General features: G+C 44.3%; 1 protein-coding gene across 1 annotated transcript; it reads right to left on the bottom strand.

Moving 5' to 3' along the window:
- Positions 1–1,130: 1,130 nt before the first annotated feature.
- On the bottom strand, positions 1,131–13,571 carry krt1-c5 (keratin, type 1, gene c5). Its single transcript, XM_083783999.1, has 10 exons — positions 13,455–13,571; positions 12,484–12,737; positions 12,178–12,339; positions 11,602–11,684; positions 9,653–9,809; positions 7,455–7,619; positions 7,065–7,190; positions 4,811–5,028; positions 4,095–4,123; positions 1,131–2,106 (listed from the first exon to the last, which is right to left on the bottom strand). Exons 2-10 carry the CDS (start codon positions 12,724–12,726, stop codon positions 1,991–1,993), a joined length of 1,299 nt encoding a protein of 432 aa, XP_083640125.1. The 5' UTR covers positions 12,727–12,737; positions 13,455–13,571; the 3' UTR covers positions 1,131–1,990.
- Positions 13,572–13,886: the final 315 nt, after the last annotated feature.

Below are 13,886 nucleotides of genomic sequence, written 5' to 3'. Positions count from 1 at the left end.
ACTGCATGGACAATGGCCTGGCTTCAGACTTATCTGTCCTTTCTCTGGAGAGGGTGTGAAACGAGACACTACGTGGTCACTATGGTCACACCACCGACCCAAATATGTTGTCAAAGAAAGGTTACACTATTGTGCACTCCTTCAGTATTTAGCCACACAGAAGTGTACACATGCATGTGCACACACGCACGCACAAAACACACACACACACGCACGCACGCACACACACACACACACACACACACACGTGTCATCTGAAACCAATGTATTTAGGTCACTTGCCATTATTGTAGTTTCTGTCCTCACAGTACAGATATAAAGATGCATGCATTCCCTTGCCTTCCCCTCATATTAGGTTTCTTCTCAGTCTGAAATGTACGTTTCGGTCCAAGTGCCTCAAAGGGAGCCAAACGTAATGAACAGTGCTCACTTCTGGGGTTTCATCCAAGCCAGGGTTACACTCCAAAGTTTTTGCAACGAATTTCACGGACGGATAGCCTACCGCAGAGTTGTGCTGCAGGTTCTGCTTTGTCTCACGTACAGACAGTAATAAATTACACCAACACAATACATGATTTCCCTTTTTATTGCTGCTACACCAACATTGCTTTCTCCAGTCACTGAAGAGAAATACCAGATACTGGACAGTGGAAATACATTTACTGTACTGTAGCATTACAAATAAAACAGCATATTGAAATATTGACTTGTGTCACGTGATGATGATAATACACATTTCATAACAGTCTTAAACTTGGCACCATTCTAAATATCTGACATGAAAACATCTTTTGTAATTTGTCTGATTTCTTTAGATTTTCTGAGCTCAATTTCACCCAAAAAGCCTGACATTTTAACATTCAGTAGATTTTCTGTGGTCTGGGGTTTTCTGACTCAAACAAGTGCTCTGAATTGCCTGTGGACTGTCCACAAATCCCATATATGACAATTTGCCAGCCGATATCACTGATTTTGCCTGTTTTCATTGCAGCTCAAAAGGCTTCAGAACACACAGGGAAAACCCCAGACCACAGAAAATCCACTGAATGTTCAAAGTTCAGGTTGTGTGGATGTAATTGAGGTCATAAAACCTTAAAGAAAAAAGAAATTAAAATGAATGTTGTGAAACCTTTAAATTATTTATTAACAAACAGCCAGGCAGGCATATATTCTCTACAGAAGCATGTTTGTACATTCAATTCTTGACTCATTTTCTCAGAACTCATTGTCAATGTCCTCCTGAACACATAGGCCTGTGTGATTCTTGTCAAAGAGGACAATAATGACGGTAAGCATCGCCTTTCTTTCACTGATATTTTAATTATAATATTTTCTTAGTGACACATTAAAAGATACAGAGCATAATGAGACTGAGGAGAGCGAATCCAAGAAACAAGTTGATCTCCGGCCACCAGAGGTATATATGTGCATGGCTCGAGACTGACAGCAGAATTCCTGAGTGTTAATTGAACTCCGATAGTGTGCGGATGGATGATCGCTTGCTGGTCCCTTTTTACACCTGTACACTCTCAGATGTAAAGGATCGATAGATAACGTTCACCCACTAGATGTCGCATTTTTACAACACCTCTATTACAAACGGTTTGCTATTTCCCTGCCACCTCTATAAGGCACCAATCATGTAGTCTGCAGCATTGATGGCGGCCTTACAAGAATAGATTTTAAGGTAAAAAATATTACCACTTACCAAAAACAACAAACACAGGGCGGCCGTCACTTTACAGCTTACAGAGTTAACGACAGCAATAACTGGTCCAGCAAAACATAACAATTTCACAATCATAACTTTTTGGGGAGCGAAAGCAATACTTTTACACCTCTTTAAAAGCTCTCCGGATGCATTATTTCCTTCTTAATTATTTGTAAATGTTTTAGCCATACTATGTGTTTTAAATGAACACTCTTTTTACGTTGTATCACAATTTTCCTGTGCTGGTTGAGGGTCGTCATGCCTCCGTGGACACATTTCTCATTTCTTACGCTCTTCGATCTCCTCCACTTCGCTGGTCTCGTCCACCACCTTGCCGTTGATCATGGTCTGAGTGACCACCTTGACGATCTTCCTAGTTCGCACTTCAGGCTCTTCTGCGAGACACAGGATAAAAATCAGGGTTATTGACACATATCCTTTACTACTGGGTGGATATCCCCTGAACACAGCCCCAAAACAGTCGGTCGGGACCCATTTGTGGGTCGCGGACACATTGTTATGGGTCCCCTTAGTTTTTGTTTTCTACATTTTGTTTTTAATTATTATTATTTAAAAACATTCCCAAAAAAGCAAAAAAGAAAATCCATTAAATTAAAATAATTATCAAAGAAATTCCATAAATTAGTACAAATATTTAAGAAGTAGTGAAAATAGCCGATCTACAAAGCTCACAACGCGGCATTAAGCGACGTGTTGTGAGCTTGTAGATCTGCTATTTTCGGTTTGGTTCCTGGGCGAATATCTAATTTCTGTTTTGCGATAACACATTAAGACCTGAGGCCGATTCTACATTCTAAACCAGTAGTTCTGAAACTTTTTCGTAATTCAAAATAATTCAACATTTTCCAAACACTTTCAAGATTTTTCTAAAATATTGAAAAATAGCAGATGTACAAGTTTGCAACATGGCACATGTGTACTGTATATCTCTATATCTTTGAATAGCCAATGCAATGGGCTAATGTAGTGCACTGTGGTGGACCCATAGGGATAGAAAAGTAGAGGACGGACATTTCTAAGGGAATAGAATTAAGTCACAAGAGTGTGTTGAGGTGCAACAAACTCATTCGTTTTGCAACAAAGCTTGCAAAACTAATCTTTGAAGGGGTTAGTGTTGGCTATAATTCATAGACAAAGATCAGGAATTATGGCACTAATAACCTACTATTTTATATCTACGGGGGAATATTTTTGTTCTGTTCGACCAGTGGAGGGATTTATTCCCAGCTGATGGTTGCTCAGATGTCTATAAAGAGCACATGGAGGAGGGAGGGGTTATGTGTCTTCTTGCTCAAGGACATTTCGACACGTACTCTGGGTGAGCTGGGGGTCCAACTGGTGACCTTCCCAATCCCAGACGGCATCCACTCGATACCCACTCAGCCACGTCCGCCCCAAAACATGCATACTACCATACTGTGCATGAAGTGTGCCATGCTGATACAAAATGATTAATGGCAAGTGAAATATTCACTTTAATTATACGTGTTAAACAGCACCGGAATCCTACAAAACATTAGGTGACGCCAGCACGGCACTGGTTCTCAACCTGGGGTTCGGGGACCCCCAGGTATCCTTGATGGGGTTCCAGGAGGTCCCCAGCTAAATGATTTAGTTAGGAACCAAAGAGACCCTTATACAGGTCAGCAACTCTAAGAGTGTACAAATATTACCAAATATTTGGTTCCATCATTACAGAGTTAAAGTAAATTTACATTGTAGATAAATGTATGTGGCCGAATGCATATCAAACTGGGGGTGCTTAAATCAGTTGAGAACTACAGTAAACTGTTATAATCTGATCGCCCCTGGCTGTGTACTTGTACATGAGACACAGTGTACTTGATATGTATTGTGTCACAGTGTACTTGTTATGTATTGTGTACTGCCTGAACTGTAGCATACTTTAATAGTTAGGCTACGATAGACATCTCGGTGACAGCAAGGTCAGCCTTGCTGCAGTATAGGCACGTTATTATGTCTTGTGGTCACGTCATTATGATTCAGCTCTACAATGTTGAATGAAGAAATAGGTTACACTGTAGTACATCATGGCAGGGTACAGTACAATGGTAATATAATGGAGCTGGAAAGGACAATAATTACTAAGCCAGCTGAGATGAAAAGAAACAGGGCATGTCTTTGTGATACTGCTGGACTGACCCAAGGGGAACTACTAGCGGGCACCTATTCATTCCAAATGGAATTTTGGCCATTGTAATAAAGTGATACCATTCTGAAGTTCAGTATTCTCCACGTGAGGAAAGCTGTATTGAGCACATTCTAGTGTGACATGAATACTCAGGTTTGGTCCTTCTTTCATGACATTTCTTTGATCCTTTCGGCAGGTGGTATAACTTACTTTTAGGAGGCGGAGGGACTTCTTTAATCCTGCAGGTCAAAACACAACACAACAGTTTTAATTTCAAGAGATGCACGAGAAAGCACAAATCGAATTCCTTTCCACCTTTTTCTGTTTTTAGGTGTTTTTTAGATTTGAGCTTATTGAATGCTTGGATGCCATTTATTTAATGAATGCTTTGATATACGGAACGAACAGACAGACAGACAGACAGACAGACAGACAGACAGAGACACAACTGCTCTATATTTTGATTGTAATCCTTGCTATAGAATGTTTGTTCAGTGACAGCTGACAGGGGTCTCCTCTCAGCTCTTTAGCAAACTAATTCTATCCAAACAGGAGAGAGAATCCCATTAAGATCATTTATCACCTTAAAAAATAAAATATATATCCTTGATGAGTTCTCTCTTCTGATTGGATACGATTGGTATCCCGACCTGAACATGTAAAACGTATACAGCAATGATTCCTGTCAGAAACTATATTTAACACTTGTTTTAACAAGCAAATATCACTTACCTACTACCCACTTTAACCTTTAAATCCTTGTATTTCATGTTAAATGACGATGACTGAAATTCCTTCTTAGGAATAACCCATTGAGATGTATATAGTATCTCGTTTCGCGAGGAAATGTCGGGTATATCTGTATCGGTTTTCAAAACGCTGCCATAAGCGAGGAAGGAGCGAGCCGGGGGGGGGGGGCGACTTACACTTCCTCTCCCTCCAGCAGCCTCCTGTAGGTGGCGATCTCCATCTCCAGGTTCTGCTTGATGCGCAGCAGCTGCTCGTAGTCCGTCTTGTTGCGCTGCATGTCCAGGCGCAGCTGAGAGAGCTCGTCCTCCAGCTGCGTCAGCGAGGCCTGCAGGCGCTCCATCTCCACCGCATACTTATGAGCCGTCTCCCCGAGGTTGCCCTCCAACACCCCGACCTGGAGGCAACATTATCACTCAGAGAGGTGAGGGGGAAGTACCGTACTCACATTTTCTTACCTGACGTTGAAAAAAAAAAAAAAGTTCACTCTGAAAGAATATAATTATATATTCAAAGATTTGTGCTGCATTTTTACGATTGTTCAAAAATAGCAGACCTACAAGCTCTATGAGCTTGTAGATCTGCTATTTTTCAATAGCTAAAGTATAACATAATGCTTAGTTAAAACACCAAAAGGGGTACCCGCCCAGAATGGGTTAAGTAAAGGTATGAATCAGTAAGACGCCCTGAGGGCGTGATCTTCATATTATATGGAGAATGGCCATATATGGTGGCATGACGTGTCACGAGGCGTGATGTCATGAGGCGTGATCATATCTGGAGGCGTTAAGGGTCTCCATGACGTCACGTGATGTCACGATGTCAGATCCATATATGGAGATCTAAGGGATCTGCATGATGTCAAGTCAACCATATATGGTAGTGTGACGGACACCAGACGCAGGATTTCATAGTAAATGTGACCTTCGGTCGCAACAATACTGCAAGAGTAGAAATACTCTGTACAGCGTGCTGTGATTGGCCAGTGCATTTGTGCAAGAACGCGCTGTGATTGGCCAGTAGCCACTTTGAGTGGCAGTGGGACAAACGCTCTCATCAGAACATGATTTGAACTTGAACGGCCTTGAGATGGCGGGCCTCCGTCGCGGTCAGAAGAGGCACTTCCGCTTTGGCAACAGAAGCGGGGCGTAGTTACAAGCACAAGCCCTATAGAGTTTAGAATGTCGCGGCCCGGAGTTCTTTCCAAAATGGCTTCTGTGCATATACCCTATTATAGAGCCCTGAGGGACACCGGTCAGCAAAGTATATATGGTTAAGTGGTTAAAGGTAGTCCCACCAATCAAATTAAATTAACAATGGATAATGAGTGTTGGTTTGGTAATTTACTGCAAACAAAGGAAAGTTCCAAATAGTATTATTGTTCCATCGTGTACTGTATATACTTATATAAAATAGCCATATATGTTCAAAAGCCGTATGGGTTGGGATTTTATGGTGCAATTTAGCAATTAGGTGGACATGATCCTCTCTATACTACAGTATATATATATATATATATATATATATATATATATATGGGCTGCAGTCAAATCATACTGTACACACACCAATACCAATACCACGTCTGGAAAACATTATAGCCCATTAAGTTAACAGATGAGTCATCAGTGTTCAAACAAGCATCAATATATGACTGTGGCATGTTAAACGTTGTTCAAAGGTCTTTTCAGCTATACGTAAAATGGCTCTGTGGGTGTGTTTACTCATAGATCTCATAGCGTTTACCACCTGCAAATACCTCACCACCTGACCAGCCAGGGCCCCGGAGGGCCTGTCTGTCAGTGCCAGGATATCTTTGGTCTTAATTAACGATCAGGCGGAGCAAATGAACCGTGGGATATTTTGGTCTCCGTCCAAAGCCACGCGGTTCTACCGCACGATGTGCTCGCACACGTTCCGCAGTGACACGGACAAAACGTCTGCTTGTTTAACTCGGGGGCTCTGTCGCATTGACTGATTATAGGAAGAGAATGGAGCCGCTCGCTGTGTACATTGTATCACTATTAACCCAGACCGATGTTGACAAAGAGAAAGCAGCTGTCTCCTGTAGATATAGGCCTGTCAAAGTGTGCGGCGTGCAGAGGGGACAGGCCAGGGTGAGGAAAGGGTGAATTGGGGGTGCTATAGGCAGGGGCTCCAAGGCAGTAGTATATTTATCAGTAGAGGAGGCCTACTTACAGTGTAGTGTGAATCTATGAGCAGGGTATACATGTAAATCAATGTTTGATTTGACTGGTAGTAGTTGTGACCAAAGAAAGACGTGCCTCGACTCTGAAGTCCTCTATACAGCGCCCCGGGGTCTGTGTCTGTGTGTGACGTGTGTGTGTGTGTGTGTGTGTGCGTGTGTGCATGCGTGTATGTTGTGTGTTGAACTTGTGTGTGTGTGTGTGTGTGTGTGTGTGTGTACAGTACCTGCTTGCGCAGGTTGTCCAGCTCAACCTCCAGAGCCTGCAGGAAACGACGCTTCTCATGGAGCTCGCCCTGGGCGCAGCGCAGCGCATCGTTGCTGTCCTTGACCTCCGACTGTATTGTCTCCAGCTGCACAGTGCACGCACACACACACACACACACACACACACACACGTTATATCTACTATACTTACAGTCTGTCACGTGTAGGTGAGGTAAGAACCGAAACGCAGGACAGCCAGGCATGGGTTCCATTTTGACACACACCGTGACACAGTCATTTGACTAATATTGTTTTAAAAAACACAATCACAGAAACACACACACACACACACAATAAGTCACCTCCGGGGCGAGAAGGGAGATTAGCCCGTAGACGAGTGACTCACTCACCTTCTTCATGTACCAAACCTCGGCCTCCTCCTTGTTCTTGCGAGTGATGCCCTCGTACTGGACCCTCAGCTCGGCCATGATGGCCCCCAGGTCAGGGCCCTGGGTCGCGTCCACCTCCACGCTCACCTGCTCGTTGCTCAGGCGCGACCTCAGGGATGACTTTTCCTGCACAGGCAGGGCAGAGAGGAGGAAGAATGCAGCGTATAAACATGGCACCTTTTGACACAGATCTGTATAGATCAGAAACATCGGCAGCTCGTGTCATTTCTCTCTTTGGCGTTCGTCCCGGTACCATTTCTCTGCCTAAATATCAATCAGACTTTGTTGCTTTTGTGACTCTTATGGCAAGACGTCTTATTCTGATCCATTGGGGGGAAAAACATATTCACCCCTGACCCCTCCCATTCCTACTGGATCTCTGATATACTGGGGTCCCCACTTTGACACTCACTGCTGTATCGTAAGATTCGTAACCGGGTGTGACCATAACAACTGTATTGTAGGGCTTTAAGCAACTAGTCGACTAGTAAATCCACTAGTTGACCTCGTTGGTACTATAGTTGATAAGAAAAAATATATATACGTTTTTTTCTCCCGATTTTGTATAGGCCTCAAGATCAGCTAGAATGCTAGATTATAGTCACGAATGTACAGTTATTAAATGTACAAATATTATAAACATAATATAAAAAGGGGGGGGGGGGGTTGACACAATAGGTATAGGCCTAGTTAAACAACTAGTAAGTCGACTAGTCGACTAGTAAACTAGGCAACTAAAAAATCACTTTAAGTGAAAGACCTACTGTATTGGCAAGCTTCCTATGTGTCTCTGTCCATCCATGACATGCAGCTGTCCTTCAGAACTTTAGTGAGGATTCTAAACTCTCTGTAACTCAGAGGAGGTTTTACAGTATAGATCGGGGTCTATATACTGTCTGCATGTGTACTGTATATAGGCCTATAAAGGTATCCAAAGGTGGTCTGTGGCCTATAAGGCATATCGAACCTTGAAATCAAAAAGGTTGAGAATCACTGCTCTGAGCAATAGTCTGAGCTGAGAGATTTTGGAACTTGGACACGTTCAAGTACAAAAAAGTACCCATTAGTAAACCTGATAGAAGGTACTGTTAATGGAAAGGCAACAAAAACAGGGCAGAGCTATGGCGTGACAAGCAGGGACTATGTAATTGAAAAACACCATTAGATGCCCATGCAGGCAGCCAGACACATGCAGACCACGCCTGGATGTCATGTATACACTTTCCTGTGTGTGTGTGTGTGTGTGTGTGTGTGTGTGTGTGTGTGTGTGTGTGTGTGTGTGTGTGTGTGTGTGTGTGTGTGTGTGTGTGTGTGTGTGTGTGTGTGTGTGTGTGTGTGTGTGTGTGTGTGTGTGCATGCATCTGTGTACTACACATACACAAGCACATGAACACATGCACAAGCACACGCAAGCACGCATGCACACACACACACACACACACACACACACACACACACACACACACCACAAACACTCACGTGCGTGCGTGCATGGGAGTGCATGTAGATGTTATCACGGTATCTATACAGGCACAATGCCTCCAGAGAGGAGGGTGTGGCAAGTATACCTATGTTATCATATTTCAGATCCTGAAAGCAGCTTTCCCCTCTGACCTCACAGAGAGAAATCACAAAGACAACAGACACAGGCGGAGGCCTGTGTCAGCCTATTGTCTCAGCCAAGGGTGGCAATGGGCCACCTGGGAACCCAATAAGTCCCCACAATTCGATCCCTACTCTTCTCCATGGCTTCATGTGGAAGTGTCCCTATAAAGAAACTGAACCAACTATAACTGCTCCCCAAGCGTGCGCGACGATGAGTGAGTTTGTGCGCTTGTAGATCAGCTATTTTTGGATTGTATTGTATTACATTTATATTTATGGGCTTCAATGTAATCTAATACACAAGCACTGGAGTGCAACGCGATCTCGGGGGCAACGAATATCACTAATGTCAATGTGTGTGTGTATCATAGGTGTGTATATGTGGTGTTCAAGTGCGTCCAATATACGTAAATTCTTCACCCAGAACACTTCCCCTCTCCCGGGACGATGGCTGACAACGTGTGAGGTGATTAGGCTGATGTGCAAAGCGTCATTGATCACATTTTGACGTGACCTCTGCTCGGGGGGGGGGGGGGGGGGGGGGGGCATCTCACCTCGTCGTGATTTTTCTTGAGGAAGTAGAGCTCCTCCTTCAGGCTGTCCAGGTCTCCGCGGAGGGTGGCGATGATCTGGTCGTGGTCGGACTTGGCCCTCTTCAGAGACTGGCAGTCCCTCTCCACGGACTGGCACAGAGTGGCCTCGGCCTCCCACCTGTAGACATAATAATATAGCCCCACGATCAGTGGTGGAAAAAGGACTCAAAGAAATGGCCTTACTTAAGGTATCAATACTACAATGTAACTATACTCCATTGCAAGTAATACAAAATATTTTGAAAATAGCAGATCTACAAGCCCACATCGCGATGCATTGCGAGCTTGTAATTTTTCAATTTTCAAATGGCCGAAATGTATATAGGGCTGAAGTGGTTAATGAATGCTTTGTAATAATAATTCAAATCTTTAAGTTTTCAAATAAGTGTAGTAAAAGTAAAAGTATAAAATATTTACCTCTGAGATGTAGAGTAGAGTAGAAGTAAAAGTGTTGGAAATTGGAATTACTCAAGTAAAGTACAAAGACCTAAAACTAAATACAGTAGGCTACTTAAGTAAATGTATAGTGATGATACTGAGTGAGTGTATCACAAAGCACAGTACATCACTAACACCCTACTGTCTTGAGAGAGACTTCAAATGCTTCCACCCAAAGCCTGATTTGCACATGGACGGAAGATGGTTTCGAGGAGCCGAAAGCAACCAACCAGTCTACAAGCTCACAACACAATGTGAGCTTGTAGATATTACATGACATTACAGACTGAACAAGCTCTGCAAACTATTCAGCAGAAAATCAAGCAGATGTCTCACCTCCCCCACTTCCATTCCACCTTTGCAGGCACGTAAATGAGTCCTGTACACTAGAAACTAAATCATTTGAAGCCTATTCTGCTTAGCAGAAATGGAAATTCAAATATGATGAGGCGGAATTTCAGATGGTATACATTCAAAGATTGTTGAAGAGTTGTCTTCTTGGGAGGCCTTTTGTTGCACTGTTGTTTTTGTCCAGTTGCTTGAATGTTTAATGGACCACAATGGAAACAAGCCGTTCAGCCTCAGGCATTTAGTGTCATCTATTTGCCTGCACCTTTATACATCACTAACACCCGATCAGGCATTTAGTGCATAATGGCTGCACCATGCACAATTGCACATGGGCCGTGCACACGTTACGTTGCCACTACTGCTACACAGCGAGATCCGTGTTAATTTAACTTAACACAGGGGTTAAAGCCTATGGTGTAAAATTAAACAAGTAAGACGCGCAAACGCGTGAAGCGAACGCAGCTCGTAAATTGCAATAACAACAATTAGAATAAATTACGTACTTTTTTTGTGTGTGTGTGTGTGTGTGTGTGTGTGTGTGTGTGCTACAGCTGCGCACTCTGGTGGCGGGCGGGTGGTGTCACAGCGGGACAGACACACGGACACACAGACAGACAGACATGATCTGCAGGGTCTCATAGTTAGTGCTCAGTGCATTCGCAATTAAGAAGGTTTCTGCTCTGTACGCAGTACGCTTCTCTGCAACCTACCACGGAAGACGGATATATCACATCAACATGTGAAAAAAGATGAGAGTGTGTGTGTGCGTGCGTGTGTGTGTGCGTGCGAGCGTGATGTGTGTGTGGGGGTGGAGGGGTGGGAGGTCCGTTCTAGCATCTCTACTTCATCTTGCCAACTGTCTGTATTGGGCATAGCCTACTTTAGAAATGGATGATGTGCCCTTGACCTAAGTGATCTATCATGTCCCAATGCTCACTAACGCTACAGCCACAAGCACCCCCCCACCCCACCCCCCAGAGCAGCGCCGTGGGAACGAGGCTCTTATTTCGCTAAGCTGACAGACAAGTCATTTATTGTTGGTGCCTCTGCGGTCTGACGCTCCCGTGCGAACAGTCGCAGGCAGGTTACAAGAAAAAGACCCTCCGTGCAGTGACACTCACTTGACCCTGAAGTCGTCGGCAGCCAGCTTGGCGTTGTCGATCTCCAGCATGATGCGAGCGTTCTCCAGGGTCTTCTTCCTCACCTGCGCGCGAGAGAGAGAGAGAGGGGGGGGGGGGGGGGGGGCATTGTTTGTCGGAACTTGAATGTGGGTCACATTTTTGCTTAAATATCTGGGTTTCCAAGGCTACATTTTTGCAGAATGGCGAAACTATATCAGGTTTCATAGTGGATCATATAGCGTATTGTAAGTTGTTTATATAGGAACAAAGGGGAAGGGGATTGTGGACGGAGTCCGACGGATATCTTTGTCTTTTTGTCACACACAAAAGCTAAGGAAAAAGCTTTCATCTGAGCGCTGACGTTGACGACGTACGTCACGGAAAGGGGGCATTTACTGCTCCCAGTGGGATGGGAAAATGCTTTTACAGCTTATGGCTGCTCAGATGGCTCTGAGTTGGGGCTTAGGGCTTAAGTATGTTGCTACTATGGGACACTTTAGATGTGCAGACAAGGCAGGGGGGTGGCATCTGGGAATCGGTCACCACCACCCACGCCACCATCTCCTTAGCACTGACCTCCTGTCCAATGGCGTGCGCCTGGGCCATCAGGCCGTCGATGTCGTGGCCCTTGGGAACCTTCTCCAACATCAGCTGCTTAATCCTCAGCTCCAGCTCTGCATTGGACTTCTCCAGCGTGCGCACCTTTTCCAGATAGGTGGCTAGCCGGTCATTCAGGCCCTGCATGCATGCAGGGAAACAAAATGCAAAACTTCAGTAACAACGGCAGAAAATATTGTGATTCTTTGCAGATACCGATTTAACAGAAGTAGATATGGGCCGATACCGACACGATGAATGATATAAAACACCATACATCCCTACCTGCATGGTCTCCTTGTCACTGGCCCCCATGCTGAAGCCATTCACGCCGGACAGGCTGGAGCCCAGCAGGTTGAGCCCGTTGCCCACGGACAGGGAGCGCGACAGAGACAGGCCGCCGCTGATGGACGCCAGCGAGGAGACAGGTGGCTTGGAGCGGACGCTGCGTCCACTGTCCCTCAGGGACATGGTGGAGAAGGACGGCTGGCGCACCGAGTAGCTGCGCACGGAGACAGTGGAGGCCATGTTGTCCAGCGCTGCAGGACAGGTGGAATGGAAGTCTCATTGTAGGGGGCGTACAGTCTGTACAAGTCCTCAGTGTTCACTGTTGTAACTTGGAGAAATCGCTTACATGAAAAGCCGTATTAGGGCTGATGGAAAATGCATTAATATATACACTATCGATTTGTGATATGAGACTAGATATCGTCCTAGATTTGGTATATAATGTGATGATATGGCATACTTGTCCATTGCCTTATTTTGCACTTTCAAAAAATGATATTATCGTCCCAATATCGATATTGAGATATTTGGTAGAATATATTCGAGATATTTGTCCATGTGGCCCAGCCCTGATCTGTTGGGCTCATTGTGTCAGTGAGATGAGGAATATGTAATATGCAACTAACACAGTGTTAATTTATCCATTAGTAACTCCATTAAATTAACAGTCAGGATGTCACTGTGTGTGTAATAATGAGTCATGCAATGTCAATAGAAAAACAAGCGCCATGCACAGCCGTCAGAGTCTAACTCTGATAATGACAAAAGCACAAGCATTGTGCAAATTATCTCCCATTGTACATGACTGAAAAGAGTGTACCAAAGAAAGACAATTATTGTAAAACCCTTTTCCTGTGTAATCAAGCAGAAAAAGACTATAGTATAGAAATTACACAACACAGATGAGCAGCTTTTGCTGTTGACAAATCAATACAAGAGCAAATAAAGTGAAGCATTCTGTAACTCACGTGAAGGCTTTGCTCTGGGTTTCTGCGGTGAAGTCTCTGCCGGGCTTAGTTTGACCCTGATGTAAGTGACTGCTGTCACTGGACCAGGTTTCACAGGTGAACTGGCTTGTGGGACTGACTGCCTCTACTGGCAAGGTGGAGCCACCGGCAGTGTGTCCAATCAAACCTCACCCACAACACGACAGGCGGATGCTATGGGACACCCACAAGCAGTGATGGAAAGTATACATTTACGCAACTTACTCAAGTACTAATACTTAACCCTCTAGTAAAATGGCCCTGAGTTACAACTGTAATTGGTTAGCTCTTTTTTCCCCACTGAATATCATTGCCAAAAAAGGCATTGTGAGCTTGCAGATCTGCTATTTTTGGCTAATGATATAGGGATGTTGGGGCTCAAGTGGTTAAGTCCAATTTTGAGGTAGATTTACT

The sequence above is a fragment of the Protomyctophum parallelum genome, assembly GCF_964188405.1.
Source record: "Protomyctophum parallelum genome assembly, chromosome: 15".
NCBI lineage: Eukaryota > Metazoa > Chordata > Actinopteri > Myctophiformes > Myctophidae > Protomyctophum > Protomyctophum parallelum.
The sequence above is the reverse complement of the archived record's forward strand: the minus strand, read 5'-3'. Positions and strand labels throughout refer to the sequence as shown.

Coding starts and splice junctions, on each gene's coding strand:
- krt1-c5 (XM_083783999.1), bottom strand. CDS start 12,726: ATGGCCTCCACTGTCTCCGTGCGCAGCTACTCGGTGCGCCAGCCGTCC. Junction 5,029..7,064: donor TGGACAACCTGCGCAAGCAG/GTACTGTACACA, acceptor TGTTGCCTCCAG/GTCGGGGTGTTGGAGGGCAA. Junction 4,124..4,810: donor CTGCTGGAGGGAGAGGAAGT/GTAAGTCGCCCC, acceptor TTTGACCTGCAG/GATTAAAGAAGTCCCTCCGC.